General features: G+C 47.0%; 4 protein-coding genes across 4 annotated transcripts; 2 read left to right on the forward strand and 2 right to left on the reverse strand.

Moving 5' to 3' along the window:
- Window positions 1-1,270: 1,270 nt before the first annotated feature.
- On the forward strand, window positions 1,271-2,035 carry LHYA1_G000223 (putative phosphatase; the record flags this gene model as incomplete). Its single annotated transcript, XM_031145217.1, has 1 exon — window positions 1,271-2,035. The coding sequence occupies one exon, from the start codon at window positions 1,271-1,273 to the stop codon at window positions 2,033-2,035; it is 765 nt and encodes a 254-aa protein (XP_031009831.1).
- A 1,544-nt stretch (window positions 2,036-3,579) lies between these two features.
- On the reverse strand, window positions 3,580-5,519 carry LHYA1_G000224 (uncharacterized protein; the record flags this gene model as incomplete). The annotated part of the gene is made up of 2 exons (XM_031145218.1): window positions 3,580-3,729; window positions 3,780-5,519. Coding segments are annotated over 2 exons (1,890 nt in total), but the record flags the coding sequence as incomplete, so codon positions are not given.
- A 1,657-nt stretch (window positions 5,520-7,176) lies between these two features.
- LHYA1_G000225 (uncharacterized protein) lies at window positions 7,177-9,319 on the forward strand (the record flags this gene model as incomplete). Its single annotated transcript, XM_031145219.1, has 2 exons — window positions 7,177-7,283; window positions 8,017-9,319. The coding sequence occupies 2 exons, from the start codon at window positions 7,177-7,179 to the stop codon at window positions 9,317-9,319; spliced, it is 1,410 nt and encodes a 469-aa protein (XP_031009833.1).
- A 5,548-nt stretch (window positions 9,320-14,867) lies between these two features.
- Window positions 14,868-16,734, reverse strand: cct5 (T-complex protein subunit epsilon; the record flags this gene model as incomplete). The annotated part of the gene is made up of 5 exons (XM_031145220.1): window positions 14,868-15,320; window positions 15,374-16,490; window positions 16,540-16,588; window positions 16,645-16,662; window positions 16,725-16,734. The coding sequence occupies 5 exons, from the start codon at window positions 16,732-16,734 to the stop codon at window positions 14,868-14,870; spliced, it is 1,647 nt and encodes a 548-aa protein (XP_031009834.1).
- Between the last annotated feature and the right edge of the window lie 333 nt (window positions 16,735-17,067).

Raw genomic sequence — 17,067 nt, forward strand, 5'->3', positions numbered from 1 at the left:
CAAGTGCTTGGAGAGAGCCAAGAGAGCCTATGAGCTGTCTCAGGAGCCGGCATGTAGGGTCCTAAAACAGCTCCTAGCTTCTCGGCTTGTGGATTGAAATAGCTCGTATAAGTATAAGCCTACCAAGCCATACTGAAAATCGATTGCCAGTGATAGAGTTGAATTCCAGACTGGAGCTGAGATAGACCGCTTATGATAATCGATATTCCAGTGACAACTTGCTGATCACTCAGGGCTACAATGACATTTCTCAGCGCGAAGGACCAACGGCATAGCAAGGAGTTCGAGTCATGGCGGGGTCTTTTGTGGTCGATAACAACTTTTGCAATACAGCATATAAGTGTTAAGTAGGCGGTGCCGAGAAACGCGGATAGTACCTGAAAACATAAGTGAAATCCGCCCACTCAACTCGAGACACTAACCCCAAGTCCAGATATGTCAGTATTAGGTTCTAGGGATGGGTAGGAAGTACAATTCCAAGAGGAAGAAGAATATCTTGTCATAGTGGAGATAAAATGAAATTGGTGATGCAGGGAATAGCTATTGCCCAGGAAAAAAAAGAAGAGATCAAGAGGCAAAACAGCGACTACGCAGGAAAGAAAAGAAGATCAAGAAACAAAAACACTTGTCGCCTTGGTTTTTGAACTGATAAAGACAGGATCATAATATGTGGTTTCACAGCAGATATTCGTATGAAGGGGCCAGGCTGTAGGCATGTAATATAAGCCAAGAATAGGCTTGGGGCGCAGAGGACTGCCTGAAATGCTAATTGGATCAACAGCCATAAGCATAACGGGCTATCAGCCACTTAGTGATACCTTGAACAAATGTTGTCGCAAGATAATGAACGTTTCGAGAAGAAGAAAGAACGCGATGGAGGAAGGAAGGAAGAGGCCCCTTCCACGTGATATTCCTCAATGGCAAACCTTCCGTTCTCGGTGCACCTTCCATTCCTTTCCTCTCCTAAAATCGTGATCAATTGGCCTCCCGTTATAGCGTCTTAATTGCTTCGAGTCATTTGATTATTAAGCTCCCTTATTTTCTTCTCTCCTTTTTTTGATTTTTCAGACCTAAAGTAGAAACAAACCTCATTATTATTCTCTCTTCTGCCACATAAAAAAAGCAAGCATCCTTGTCGGAAAATAATACGTCAGTACCCCACTATTGAACCCCCCGCCATCACCAACAAAAAAAACCCTACAATATCGATCCACAAACTGATCTTCAGTACTGTACCTCCCCTCCCCATCCAACCCTCGACCACCAGACCATGGCAAAAACATATCTTCACCTAGTCCGCCACGCACAGGGCTACCACAACCTCAACACTGCAAATCACACCCTCCATGACCCATCCCTTACCCCCCTCGGCGAGTCCCAATGTGCGACGCTCGCTCAAACCTTCCCCCACCATGCCCTCATCACCCATCTCGTCGCCTCGCCCCTCCGCCGAACCATCTACACCTGCCTGCTCTCCTTCCCCAACGAAGTAGCGTCCGGCAAGAAAGTGCTCGCTCTACCCGAGCTACAGGAAACGTCCGATCTACCCTGTGATACTGGGTCTGAACCCAAGAAACTTGTAGAGGAGTTCGGGAAGGACGGGAAGGTGGAGTTGAGTCTTGTGCACGAGGGCTGGAATAGTAAGAAGGGGAAATGGTCACCATCCGCCATTGCGATCGAGGCGCGGGCCCGAGAAGCGCGTCTCTACCTCCGAACGCTGGGGACTGAAGCAGCGGCGAAGACCAATGAAGACCAGCATATCGTTGTGGTGACGCATGGAGGGTATCTGCACTATTTCACGGAAGATTGGGTTGGGCATGAGAAGTTCACTGGAACGGGGTGGGCCAATACCGAGTATAGAGATTATGAGTTTGTAGATGGGGATGAGACGAATGCCGGCTTGATGGAGACGCATGAGAGTAGGGAACGTAGACTCGGGGATGAGATTCCCTTGACGAAAGATGAGCAGAGGGAGTTGAGGGCGAGTGCTGAGAAGGAGTGGAGTGAGAATGGGTTCCAGGTGCCGAAATTGTGACCAAGTCCTCTTTCCAGGAAGAAGATGCTGAAATTGCATTTTACTTTGTAGATCTGCATATAGAGAGAAGATACATAGACGTAGACATAGATAGAAGTAGAACGTACAGTACAGTAGCAACTTTTAAGAAAAGACAATAGATAAGATAATAGAACTATAATTAACACCTTGCATACTGTATAGGTACCTACCCCACCTACTTAGCAACCCCTCAAACCCTTCTCAAAACAACAGCACGCATCACACCTCGCCTCGTACACTCTTGTACACGTACACGTATCCCACTAAAGAACCCGACGCTCCCAACTTCCCAAGAGAAGAAGAGGAAACCTCAGCGCTTACCATGGTACTGCTACATCTGAAACAAGGCTGAGAAGAGCAAACAAAGGAGGCTGTAAAGAAAATCATTGCCTGTGCATGCATGCATGCTGCATGTTGGCGATTTAGCGAACCAGCCAATCGCTACATATGACTAATAAGATATTTAAAGAAGTACATCGACGTCCGAAAATACCCCATGGAGACTATTTAGCGTGAAATGAAACAAAATGAAATCAAAGATTTCCTTCCGTCTTTATACTAACGGCAATAATAATAATACAGTAATAATTATCAGACTAAGCTAAAGTGACACTCTTACGGCTAAACCTCCGTTCCGTTCCGTCTTTCCTCAAATCCGAGCTCTTTAAGTGGCGCGCGAGGGATAACATGTGTACGGAGTATGTGTCCATTTAAGGGGAAGAGCGATGAAAAACAAGGCAGACATGTTGGGTGGGCCTTGGATGACTTCATTTTGCATACTTACCCATTTATGTAGGCAAGGGTTTAAAGGACTGGGGTTTCTTTAGGGCAAGCTGCTGATTTGTAGCGGCATGAGCGATTTACTCCGTAATGCACAATGAATGCAAGTGCGAGCAAGTCGAGGAATCAATCATACAGTAAGTAGTCGAACGCTTAATTTTTATTCAAGGGTATAGAGCTCTTTGCACAACTGTACTGTGTTTATCCTCATCTCATCAAATCATCTCTCTTCCCCACAACTCTCCTTCTTATGTTCATGTATCTTCTTTCATGGCTTTATCTCGCCAAGCCACAAAAATAAAAGTTTCCCAATCCAAAACTCCTGAGTGATCTAAAAAAAAAAAAAGGACGATACAGCGAATGTAACCGGCGACTCCGAATTTGAAAACGCCAGGAATGTCACATCTCTTCCCACTTGAACAATTGCCCAATAGCAGAAAACAAATAAAGCAAATCGCCATATGTACTCCGGTGGCGTGTATTTAAGCGACGAATCCTGTCCCATGCTATGCTATGCAATGCCAAATAATGTTTGTACCGTTTTTGGTACATGAGAGAATCGAAGCAAACTGTTTATTTTTGGTCGTGAAGCTATGTCCCGCAAAGATGGCGTGGCATTGCAGCCTTCGTCGAGGATCCAGGGGCTTTTCTGCCTGACACATCGGCCGAATCGATGGTGTTTCGGGCATGATATTTGGGGGGTATATGGAGAGAAGGGAGGAAAGGTGGAATCTGGAAGGCGTCTAAGGGTATTCCCAGCTGATTTCGTAGTGGGGTATATCTGGACCGTCCCATTTCTCACCGTATGGGTTTTTACGGCCGTGAGAGAAAAAGCCATCGTGGGCGCGCTGGATCACGTTCAACCATGAAGATGGTTCAGGGTTCTTGAGCCACTATTCGAACATTAGTAATAAGTTCCAAGGAAGAAATCAGCATAACTAACCTGGTTATGAACGTGATATGTCCACGCACCCCGGAGGAAGTGCTCCATCGTACGGTTCGTTGGCGGATAGTTGTCTTCCTCAATTTTGTACTCCGCCTTCATCAGAGCGTCTTTGTCGAATACCGACTCTGACTCTTCAGACTTTGCTTCCGCTCTTTCCTCAACTGCATTCTCATCCCTCTTTATTTCCCAGAAATGCCCCCTGGTTCTTGCCTTGTCCGATGCCAACTTCAGCTGTGGTCCGTCATAACTTTCCCACTCATCGTCCAACGGGAATGCTTTCTTCCCCTTGAAGACTTGCCCATAATCGTGTAGACATGGCACAGTGCATTTTCCTAGTCTACCCCAGTTGAATTCTGTCCAAATTGGGTCAAATGCTGCCGTCTCTAACATGTGGAACTCTTGATTTCGATGATCTTTGACCGTCATAACTCCAATCACTCTCGGGTGGAAATTGAGACCCATTCGAACTCCTCCACGGAGGAGATAGGAGGAGAGCGAAGAATTGGCAGATAGAGACATAATGGCAGTGTTGTAATCTCCAGGAGAAGGATGTCCACCCCATCGCTCAGCGAACGAGTGGTCATCTCCGATTAATAGTGGGCGCATGTCTCTGAGCATAACAACGTCCATATCGAAGTAGGCTCCTCCATAAATGTGTAGAACGACGAAACGTACAGCGTCTGAGACTGCAACGGGGAGGAACGTCATTTGCTTCTCCGTCAAAACAAGCCATTCTTGGTCATTGGCATCGCGGAGTAACCCATCTGCAACCAGTGTTTCGCCCTTTGAGTTTGGTTTTCCAGGCGTCTTGTAATAGCCAACCCCATCTGTGTTGTCGCCCTTTGGAAGTGGGATCCTGGAAGGAAATTTCCATGTCATCAAAACGATATCTCCCCGCTGGACAAATGGTAAAAACTTCTCGAATAATGGGTCATGGTTCAGCATCTTGTCTACTGCTTTTGGATCTCGATCCCCATCCAACCATATAAATAATCGGGTACATGGGATGTTCTGTGTGTGGAAATGGCTTTTCACAAATAACTCAACTCGCCAGGTTGCAGGCCCTGTCCAGTAGACATGATAAGGCACAATAGGTCCGTCGCATTTGCCAGGGGAGTCTTTCGAGGCGTGTTTATAGGAAGGGTATTCTTCGAGGGTATTATCTGCGCCATCAGAGTTGAGATACTCTGCAAGCTTTGGTGGTTGTTCACTCGCTCGTTCGCCTCGGGCGGGGGTGTAAAAGTATTCCTTCTCGCCCTCCTCCATATACTTCAAACAATCTTGTACGTATGGCATCTTCTCAATATTCTCGTATGATCCTCTGCATTCTTCCACCAGTTTTGTGAGGTTCGCAACGGTGTCGACGTCTGGCCGCTTTCCCAGGTAGTCATCCCTCGGCACGACCAAACTTTCAGGTCTATTGAACCAATTGGCATTGGGCTTGATTTTCTCGACTTTTAATTTGGTTGAAGGCAGTTGTACAGATCCAGATCCATTGAAATCTGAAGATGAGGACCCTGGGCGAGGAGGGCTTCTGTAGAGGTCGGCTGGCGATTTTGGGAACGAGCCTCTCTGAAAAACCAGCACAGCTAGACAGAGAAAAGTATAGAGAGTTGCTGCTACCAGCACACTTTGGAAAACCCCCCAAGCATTCCTTGCACAGCTCTTCTTAGCCATCGTGTCTGGTAATTTGGGCCACGCGTCGGCTCCGTCGTAATCCCCCGTTGAACAAGCAAACTATTGAGTTGGTGAAGTTGAAAACGCAGTCGTGATGTATTAGGACGGTGCAGGCGCCATAAATCAACAATATAAGAGGCTCGGGAAATCGTAATGGGGCTTGGTTTGTTGGTTGAAGGATTCTAAATTCACCCTGTCAGTCAGGTACCAGTACGTGAAAGGCACAGCCCAAATGAGGGGAGGGCTTACGACGAGAAGCCACTACAGGCAGCAACTTTATATATTAAGAAGAGAAGGTAGGTATCATGAAGAAGAAAAGGAAAGAGAAGGTAATTGTTTGTGCGTGCGTGCGTGGGGGAGTGAGTGAATGGGTTGGTTGGAAGGAGGAGGAGCGTAGAAGTAGAAGCGGGATGGAAGGTCTCAAGAGTCAAGAGCCACGGTTAGGGGTCGACAATTTGGGGCTGGTGGGGCGATAAATTAGTGGTGCAAGACGGCAGGAAAGGCTGGTAAATTTGGCCACAATGGTCGAAGCGCAAGTCGCACAGGTACCTAGGCTAGGTCCTTTCTCGAAAGTCTTTTTTGCCAGGGGTGGAGAAGGGGGGGGGGATAATAGGGTTCTAATGATATAGACGATGCATTGTATCAAGACTCAAGAGTGGGCAAAAGACAAGAGCGGCTTATCTAGATATAAGGCAATCTGGATGGTTTTAAGGTAAATGTTTTGGTATTCCACAAATGAATCTGACCTAAGGTAGAGAGAGAGAGGTACCTAGGCAAGTAGTAGTAAGTATGAAGCAGTCAGTGCTATCTATTTCTGGCATGCATCCCGCAGTCAGCCCTGCTATGTCTGCGCTGAGCCTGAGAGGTATTCACGATGTATCGCCGCAGTGATATCCTGATCAGTAGTCGTGCGCATACTTTCCTTCCTTCACTCTGACTCCTGCTGTGATGGATGATCTTGTTGTACTGTAAAGAAAATGAAGAATAGATAGCTACACTACTCTCGTTCTCGGTCTCGGTCCCATCTGAGGAAAAGGGGACTACTCGAGCAGCTGGCGACTACCTAGTTGTTACTAGCAAGGTAAGGCCCGTAAGTTTGGGGTTGACATGTGCTACCGCAGCATCAAGATCCATCGCGTTCCAGAGGACCAAAACGTGTTTCCATGCTGGGTCACCCTACTGTCTGTACAGCCAATCTCAGCTCAGGGCAGACCGTGCAGGGCGGGAGAGACGAGACATTGGGTCTTTGCCGTTGAACTATCGCACGCAGCATAGCCTCAATCATTAGATGGAGGTGGACTCAATGCCCCACAGTTTCATTCCTCCATAATGCTATTGGCCGACCAGAATAAGAGGCTTTTACTGCAGTGGACCTGGTGAACTTTCCATGCGGGCAAAAGTCTTGGCCTTCGCTTGCAGCAATGGGCGGGGCGGGGAGTCGGGGTCTCTGACGACGCGAGTCCCTTTTACCCGAATCGAAATATCTTCACTAAACTGCTCCGTACGGTATCGCAGATGATCGTTTGCTTGGCATCTACAGTACAAGTAAATGACAGTAGCAAGCTGACGTGGGTCGCAGTCGTAGTTCCTTCGTTTCACCGTGTGACGGTGTGAGAGACCTAACCATCTTTGCCGCGTACTTCGCTTCGTCTCGTTGCAACTGTTTGCGATCTTCCTCCCTATCGGCACTCCATGCCAAATGAGGCATGCTTGCTCCATGGCTTTGGACACCCCGCCTGTGGCGCCGCTTGGGAGTGGCATCTTACTGCAAGCCGACAACTACCTTTTCAATCCACCAGATCAGGAGGCGATTGTCATCGACACGTAACCAGGAGCCAGAACAAATCTTAAACATCACTTGTGGCTCAGCTGGATCTATCACCATCGAGTAAGTTTAATTGTTCCTTCTCAAAGCTGTCCTCTATCAATCAGACAAAATCAATCAGACAAATCACGTGAGAGTTCCCTTTTGCTGCATCGATTAGAGTCACAGTCCTAGTGGAAGCCTTTTGCTAGATGGAGGGGATTTTAGAAGGGAGCAATGGGCTATCTACTTTCTATCTGGGCCATCTTAGTAGCCGTGAGCCTGAGTCAAACTTGGTTATTGCTTGCTCGAGATGGAGGATTTGCGCATCTTGTGCTCCCATTTTCTTGGTAGTACTGCATCATGTACACCCTTTATCTACGAAGAGGAGATATTCAAGGGCTTTTGCAAAGTTGGAGCAAGCGTTGCAATCTTATTACCTCTTGAGCGGAGGATATGGACTTAGTAGTAGAAACCTGAATTCGTGGCCTACTCAAAACACTGACTTATCGACTGTTTATGGATCGTGCTATCTATCCTCTACTGCAATTGATATGATCCCGCGATATCCCACTCCCAGCGGTCGTCGCTCCAAAGCTGGGGATACTTCATGTGTTATCTTATGCTGAGACAGGAGCTTTGAGATAGATTCTTTTTAGTCCCCGCAACCGCTTTTATATCTATAGGCTTTCCGACTGTCTTCCTATCACCTCAGAATATACAAGAACAAAACTCATGCTAACAGTTCACCAGCCTATATAACTCTCAACTGCTGAGAAATCCAACAGCTCCTTTGTTGATATATCTCCCACCTACAGGCTCTAGCCTACGACACAACCACCCTTCCATTCCCTCACATCTCAATTCAAACGCATTAGCAAGAATAAACTATCGCTGGAACCATGTCCCGCCACCACCACACTCTTCCTCTCCAACATCGCCCTCCCCATCGCCACTACCACTCTCCTCGCACCCTTCCTACGCCAACCACCCATTCCCCACCCCTATACACGACACTCTACATGCCTATACCTTCCTCACTACCTCCTACCTCCCATCATTCTCTCCTCCCCTCAAAAACACCCCTTCCTCACCAACCTCTAAATTCTCCCCCAAATCAGCATACTACACCTCTCCCCCCAGCAAACTCATCCAGCGCCCCCTCCTACTCTACGGCTCCTACCTAGGCGGCACACTAGCCACCACCCTCGCCCTCACCGAGTCCTTCAGCACCAAGCAAACCCCCCTCCGAATAGCAGGCCTAATCGCCAAAAACGCCATCTTCGATTGGTCCGGAATCGGAACCTCTCTACCTCCCTCGACCCCTTCTCCAACCCCAGAAAAAGGAAGACAAGAAGCAGAAGCAGAAACCCACTGGCACGAAACCACCCTACACATCTTGAAAGAAAAGCTGTTCGCAAACCCCTCTAGTACATTCGACGCCTTCGTCTCACCCATCCTATTCTTCCGTACCGCAGGTCTCAACGTCCCGAAATACTGGCCCGGCACAGAACCAGAACCGAGTCCAGAACCAGAATCACAATATCCGTCTCCTCCTCCCTCATTATCTCAAGACCCAGCATCACCATCATCATCGTCTCCTGAACACGAGCCTGCACTCGGATCCGGAAAACGCACCACAGAGCACGAACTCGAGACCCAGCGGAAATCCCACCTAAAATTCCCTACCCGCGACAGCGGATTAAAAATTCCCAGGGCCTTATTCATCGCTTCTTCTCCCTCCCCATTCCCCTCTTCACCTGATATCCCTAAACCGAAAACAAAAAGTCACGCAAATGTAAAGGGAAAGGGGAAGCGGAAGAAGAGTAAAGGGGACAATGAAGAGGTAACGCCTATAGTGCAAGCAGAGGAGATGGCGGCGTTGATGAGGAGGAGTGTGTTATTGCACGAGTATAAAGATCGCAGGGTTTGGGATGAGGATCTGGATGCTGAGAGTGCGGCTGAGGAGAGGGTTTGGGTTAGGAGTGTAGGTGGTGAGGAAGGGGAAGAGGAAGGGGAGATGGTGAAGGAGTGGATTGAGGATGTTTTGGAGTAATATAATGAAGCTTGTGATCCAAGTATCACTGCATGGATGTATTAGTGTAAGATTGCTGTATAATTGATAGAACCCCCAATTTTTTTCTAATCCCGTGTCCGTGCCATTATCTATCGAACAACCGGGGGTAATTTCTGCTGGGCAAAAGGAAACAAAAAGGAACGTGTGCAGGATTTGCCTCTTGTCTCGAGCAATCCAGAGCACCTGTAACGTCCATCCCTGCGTAGCGGAAAACTCTACGTGCCGGAAAAAATGATAGGTACTTTGATTTCAAGTATCTTAAAATCTATATACACCTTAATATCTCCTATATTTTCTTATAAGTTATATTCCGTAGCTACTCCTAGACACCTCAAGCCTCTCCCACTAGAAAATCACGTTCGCATCATCGCTCTTACGCTTGATTTGCGAAGAGTGTCCTCTTATGGCGTAACAGGGTTCCTCTACCACAGCTCTACTACCAAGCTTATACTATCCTAATACTTTATAAAAGGGGTCTTATCCGAGCTCTAAGACCTTACACCTACACAGGAAATCGTCATTAGCCTTGGTAGCTGCTATGGCGCGCAAATTCATGCATGATCGTCACGCGGATCTGTACCTCAGATCAAAGCGAGACAATTTTGGTTAGTGCAAAACAGCCCCGCAATATTTACGATGTAGTTTCAACTATGAGGCCTTAGGCACCAAGGCCAATAGTAGCTGGAGGTACTGTGGTCAGGTGCGCCACATCCAGCTTAGCAATGACTTTAATGCCTAGCGTAGTTGGTCCAGGCACGAAAATCGTGAACAACTCTACTGTCTCGCGCATAGTGTCAACAGTTTCCACACTAGTGTTGATTGAATTGTCCAGAAGAAGAGGCATGCCAATCGGAAGCGGTGAGTCGACGGTCTTATTATTCGAGTGACTGGGCGAGAGTGTGGGAGCTATATCGTGTAACTACACCGTCGTCTAATGACCCAGTGACACACAAGCTCCTAGGAATCCCTTACCTGGGGTGTCTAGAGATGTTATCCGATCATGCGAATATAATGCCTGCAGCCCACAGGTTTATCAAGACGCGCTAACCGAATCTCACAGCGAACAAACGAAGCATCAACACCTTCACGACCGCCGAAGACATGTCAGCCAACTTCCTCAAGCTCCCCAGCGAACTTCGTAACAGGGTATACGAGCTATGCTTATTGCACTAAGAACCTTTCAACCCTTCTCACATCTGGGCTCCTCCGCGCGAACAAGACCGTCCACCGCGAAGCTAGCTCGCTATTATACGCCTAGAATCGCTTCGATTTTGCCATGGCCACCCCTAAGGACGTAGCCTCGTTCCTCGGAACAATCGGCGACAATAACGCAGACTATATCCGCTATGTCTGCGTCGACTTTCCGAGCCTCCGCGGCCTAGAATCGGGTAATATCACCCTCGAGGAGGGTAGCGACGGCATCCTCGCGAACATCCAGAGCGGCTGCACCAATTTGAGAACACTTATAACGTCCCTCTCTAGCACAAATGCAATGGAACTTAGGCTCGACGCACTAGACAACTCCAAAATGTTGCTATAAGCATAAACATCTTCACTGACGTGCTATTATCGAAAGGACAAACTTGCACGACTCATGTGCGCATCTAGCATATGTGAGAGGAAGTCTTTAGCCCTGTTACTGTAAAGTTCAAAAGATATTACTGTTTCAATCAAGAAATCTATTAAGTTAATTATTGACCTCAAACGCCTTAACAACTACCTTCCTAACATCCAAAAATAATGCCCAATTACTCATAACATCGCGCCTTTCGCTCACCTTCCTTGGATCCGTGGCTTCTGAACATGTCCAAACACATCCTTTGCACCACGGGTCAACTTCCTGTCTCCGCCTATGCGGTCGTGTAAAAGCAAATGTCCAGTCACTTTTGATTACCCCATCCATGAGCTCCCGCATTGCTCTCTTGTTAACTGCCAAGTCGATATCCTTCCAGGTGAAAAAGTCACCCTCTCCTTTTGATATGACATCCCAATCGATTTGACTTTCCTCCATGTACCTCTCCCCTTCACTCAACTCTCTCATCCAAGAGTACACCCTTGGCATGTGCTCACACTCAAGAAGAACCAATGATACTCCCGGTCGATCTGGTGTTCCTCCGACCTGGTTGGGAAGAGACCGTCGATTCAACACAAGGAACCGCCACTGCTTCAACACCTTCCAGAACAAAACTTCTTCAACCTCAGCCCAGCTATCAAGCAACTGCTGTATAGAACTCCGCCATGTCTCCACAGCCGTTGTCTCTATCCACCTCATATCATCCATGCTTCGATCCCCGAAGACGCCTCTTTTCAACTCTTCCAACTGCTGCAACTTTACTTCCATATCGTCCATAGCCGCAGTATTAACAAGCTGTGGAAAAGAGGATATCAAAGACCTAATCGACAAAAGGAACCAGCGATTAACCTCGTTAGAAAATAAAGCTCACGATTCGAAGTGAAGCATTATTGCAGTCCCACCTCAAAGGTGGAAGCCAGAGTTAATATATCTTTGAAAAGTCGCACCGCAGAGGTCTGCCACACCACTTCGGCACATTATGCTGCCCAAAGGTTAGGCAGCCTTGCATTTCAGCCCAACCGTGGAATTGACCCAACAAGCCTTACATAGAGATGAGGGGATGGGGATTGGAGCGATTGAGTGCAGAAGCAGACACGTACGTAGCTACTCATAGAACCTTCTAGAAGAACGCCACACTTCACGTGATTTTCGTATAATATGCAATATGATACGGTTAAGTTAGCGTAACGCTAAGTATTATATTATGTAAGCTACTCCTTCGCTTATTAAGATGCTTGGCGTATTCTATACCTCCTCTTACTTTATCCGGATAAATCCGGCATGAAGGTTTCCTTCCGCTTTATGTCTTTAAACTTTAGGACTGTATTCCTTCTTAATAGGAGCTTTATACTACGGTCCCGAAATTTGGAGGTAGGCTAATAGTTATAATAAAGCAGGGGGGAACAGCTAAAAGGGCTTCTAATGCTATTAACAGGACAATTAATAATATGACTACAACTATAGTATATTCTTACTACAAACCGAAACCTTATAGAGAAATAGTTAAAGAATAATGGCAAACTAATTGTAACTTTATATATTTATGTGGTAGAGATTTAAGACCCCCAAACCATGAAGTCGTTCCGGTACATAGGGTTTTCCGCTACGCAGGGATGAACGTTACTAACACCGTGTTGTAAAGCCCATATCCCGAAAACACCATACATACCTAGGCGGCCCAAAGTCGAAACCCAAACCACCAGCCCGGCACACCCAGACGCCGAAATCATCTCGAATGATCCACACCCCTAGGATCAACGAGCCACTAATCATCATCTCTCACCACACAAGCCCATCGATCTTATAATGTTTCGCCACCCAAGCCGTAACGACTTTGATATGAACATTAGGCTTTGGTATCCCCGCCGGTCCATTATAAATCCGCCAACCCTCAGCGAAAAGCTTCTCGATCTTTCTCAGAATAGATGCCTTGCCCTTAGAGTAGATTTCGTCCTCCCTGCTATTACCAACGAGCACATCTAGAGACTTCAATCCAGTAAACCCTACAACTGCTTTGACGAAGTCGATCTTGTTGCCTTTGATCCTGGGAACCATATATTAGCTTTAGGTAGATATGTAAGGAGGGGGGATGAATTACCAATCGCGTAAAGGGACACTGAGGACCCTAACACGCTCTCGATCATAATCTCTGAGTGCTCTACTCGAAGCGAGCAATTCGCATGGCCCCCTGTTGCATATAAAGAGCCGGCCATTCGGAAAATGAAAGTAACTTGACGGCTTAGATCCCGTGGTGCCGAAACAGAAGCTATACCGCCGCAAAGCTTGTTCTCGCAGATAACGGTTCACACAGAGGGCCTTTGGAAGAGGTGAGATACACTTGAATCTAGGGCGACCGGTGTTTTGTTGAAGACCTATTGTGCACTGTTCTTCTTCTTTAACAATATAAGCCATCCAGATCTCATCTTGTATTTCGTAGGGCAATTTTGAGAACAAGCGAAACTGTACGAGAGGCTCCAAGGTGTTCTTCTTGGTCTTCTTTGGTTCGGCGATGCAGAGAGCAGATAGTGGTATCTGACCCTTTTCGATGTATGATCCATAGGATCTAAGGTATTTTTGTAGGACGTCGGGAGAGAGATTTCGGGTTGCCCATTGCTTCAGTGTTATGGAATCCCAAGATTGGATATCAAATGTGGTAGTTGGGCCTTCACAGACAACTGGAATGATAGCTTTGTTGGAATTTTCGTTGACTTGTGATGTGAGTGGAGGAATGACCTTGGTAATAGTGACATTGGGATTCCTTTCTTTGAGTGGTCGGTTTTTCTTTTTCGGGTTCTTCTTCTTGGCCGTCTTGTCCTTTTCAAGTTTCTTGAACTCCCTACGTGCCTGATGGTTGTGGACAAGAGGGCAATACTCGAGCTTGCAATATCCACGAACAAAACGCCTGCAGAATTCATCTGGCAATCGAGGAATCGCCATCTTTTGAGTAAGTACTTGGAGTTGTGCATTCAAGTGTGTGGCAATAGGCGTTTCTAGAGCCTGTGGGGTATCGACTGATCGAACGTCATTAGTTGAGACTTCGATTTCATCTTTTAAGGTCTCTTTACTAGCTTTCGCGGCAACTCTACTTGTTTCCTTTGCTATTTGAACATCTGCTTTCTTCTTCTTGATAGCTTCAACTCGAAGACGAGAGTCATGGAGATATTGGCAGACACCGCCTTTCTTCGACCGGACGCACACACGACCGGTGTTGTACTGGCGACAGCCGTCCACTAAAACCATGCTTTTCGTTGGAGGCCGCCTACAAGTGTAAGCCTTGGAGCTGTAAAAACGACATGGCGTGTGAACTTACTTCGCGTGACTGCCTGACTGAGGAATCAATGACATGGTGACTGGAAGTAAAACTTTGTGAGACGGTGAAAAGTCTCAGTGAATGTGGCTGTATGCAGTTTCTGCAGAATGATCATCCACGTGCAAATTGACATCCAATATGAGTGTATTGAAGAAGTGAGAAGCCGTTAGCGTTGTGGAGTCGGTTGAACCAAAGTTTGTTCTTGAGGAAGGAGGGAGGGAAGGCATGGAGAAGTGTTAGGAGTTGGTTTAAAAAGATTTAGAAAGTGATGGACTAGGTACAAACTAGCTAGTTATTGAGACAATACTAAGATAGGTAGGTACTGAATAGGTGGATAGCGAGTTCGCAAGTTTGGATGCTCCCTCGTCATATGTTGTGATTCAATCCCCAAGCAGACGGCACGCTGAAATAGGAAGTAGCGAGAGGTAAGCGCTCAGTGACATTTTCTCATTACCTAAGGTAGTTCACCAGGTAGTTCTTACCTACAACACACAGAAGACACTTAAGAGGCGAAGCTAGAATTAGCAATTCCAAATCTTACCAAGCACACTAGTCTCATCATCCACAGAAGATGGGCTCAGGGGAAGATTCTATTTGGTAATATCCCTGGTCTAAGGCAACAAAACCTATGGTACATTCGCTTTTTAGAATTCATTTTCTTCACCCCCCGATATAATCACATTATTGACCTTCAATACCATCCGACAGAGTTGAGTCGCCAGCATCAGCTGTTGTCTCTTTCCAATCAAGGGATCAATGACAAAGTTATCCCTCATGTCGTTGCTTCCAGTCTGCATGCAGTCAACTCCTAATCTCGTATTTTTCTCGGTAACTTGACGACTCTTGATGCTGGCGAGACTTTCGATTGGTGAGAGTCCCGAGTTCTCTGCCAAGGCCATTGGGATTGCATCGAGGGCATCGGCGAAAGCACGCATAGCATATTGCTCAAGGCCAGGTGACTTGACTGCAGCGTCTTCGACTGCGAGGGAACAGGCAATTTCTGCGGCACCACCACCATACACAACGCGGTTGTCTCGGACAAGATTTCGGACGACGCAAAGAGCATCGTGAAGAGAGCGTTTGGCTTCATCTATAATCTGTAACCAAAAGTTAGCTTAGAAACTATACCTTTGCTGAGATTAGAGCTTACCATCTTATTGCTTCCTCTGACAAAGACTGTGACAGCCCTGGTGTTTGCACACTCCTCGATTACCAACATTTTCTCCCTTGTGGTTCCAAAACTCATCTCTCTAACAATTCCTGCCTTACCAAGCTTTGCTGTTGAAAGGTCTTCGAATCTTGGTACGATTCGTCCATTCGTAGCAATAGCAATCAATTCGATTTCGGGTCCTCCTACCCACCTGACTGCTGGAAGCTTATTTTGGAGCAGAAGATGGTTTGCCTCATCGTCGAAACCCCATTGGCAAATAACAAGATTCGCACCGGTGTCCTTGATCTGCTTGATCATCTCCTCAAACTTCTCCCTCTCGTAGGTCTGGAGCTTCTTGAACTCCTCCACACTTGTAATATCGAGCTTGTGCTTTGTCTTTGGCTTCGGTGGCTCAAAGGCACAAGTCAGGATGGCGATCTTAGCGTCTCGAACTTCATCTGGCATTTGGGGGTGGGAAAAGTCTTTGTCAACAATAACACCCTGCACCAGCAACGAATCCTCGAGTGAGCCTCCAACCTTTCCATCAACCTTGATCAAATCAAAATCAACATCCTTGCGGTCGAGATCAGCAACAGAGAGAATGGCATCCACCGCAATGTTGGCGAACTGATCATGAGCCTTGGAAACGATCTTGCTGCCCAGACTGGTTCTTGCCACCTTGACCAAGTTCTCTTTGTGCGTCTTCGTGAACTCGATGGTATCTGCGATCTTGTCCAGTTCAGAGACAGCAATGTCACAAGCTTGATCGTAACCATCTGCTATCCGGATAGGGTGGATTCCCTTATCGATGAGCTCTGCCGCCTGCTCTAATAACGCTCCAGCCAAAACTACCACACCTGTTGTACCGTCTCCTATTTCGTCGTCCTGTGATTTCGAGAGTTCGACTAGAAGCTTCGCTACATGATTCTGGATCTCCATTTGACTTAAGATAGTAGCTCCATCATTTGTAACCGTGATGTCTCCGTCAGGGGAGATCAGGATTTTGTCGAGCCCTCGTGGGCCTAATGAGGATTTGACGATGTTGGCAACCGTTCTCGCAGCGAGGATATGCGACTTGACAGCATCGTTGCCATGTTGTCTCTTCTTCTTGCCTTGGCTGGAGAATAGTCAGCAGGTGTCGTTTTGTTACAGTTAATAGTCCTTACTCTCGAACAACGATGAAAGGTCGTCCTTGCTCATCTTTCACCACCGAAGCTATATCAGAGCTTGTTAGTACTCGGAGTATATGTATTCTTACACAAGAAACAAACCCTGGGACATATCGATATCTAGAAGGCATCTGGTTAGCTCGAGTTCCTGTAGATATAAATTTTGTCAGGGTCCAACGTACTCATGGCCATCTTGCAGGATTAGTACGGTCTTTCGTAGACCGTGCAAACGTCCCTGCGGTATTGCAAGACAGATAGACAGGTTATGTCGAGAAAAGGTTGCTATGACAGACGTTTGATATCATCAACGCGTGCAACTCTTCCAGGCGCGTTCAAAAAGCTCTTCGCTTCGAAATTCAACGAGGCGCCAAGGCTGCAGCTCTTTTGAGACTAGCGAAGCCCACTTGTCTGTATTAGGCAAAACTAGCCCCTTCAATATCAACGGCTTTCTTCACTCTTCCACGCCCGATTTCAAAACCACAAACACGTAAGAGAATCGTGGAAAGCCCCATAAGTCTCGTAATA

The sequence above is a fragment of the Lachnellula hyalina genome, assembly GCF_007821495.1.
Source record: "Lachnellula hyalina strain CBS 185.66 chromosome Unknown contig00002, whole genome shotgun sequence".
Lineage (NCBI taxonomy): Eukaryota > Fungi > Ascomycota > Leotiomycetes > Helotiales > Lachnaceae > Lachnellula > Lachnellula hyalina.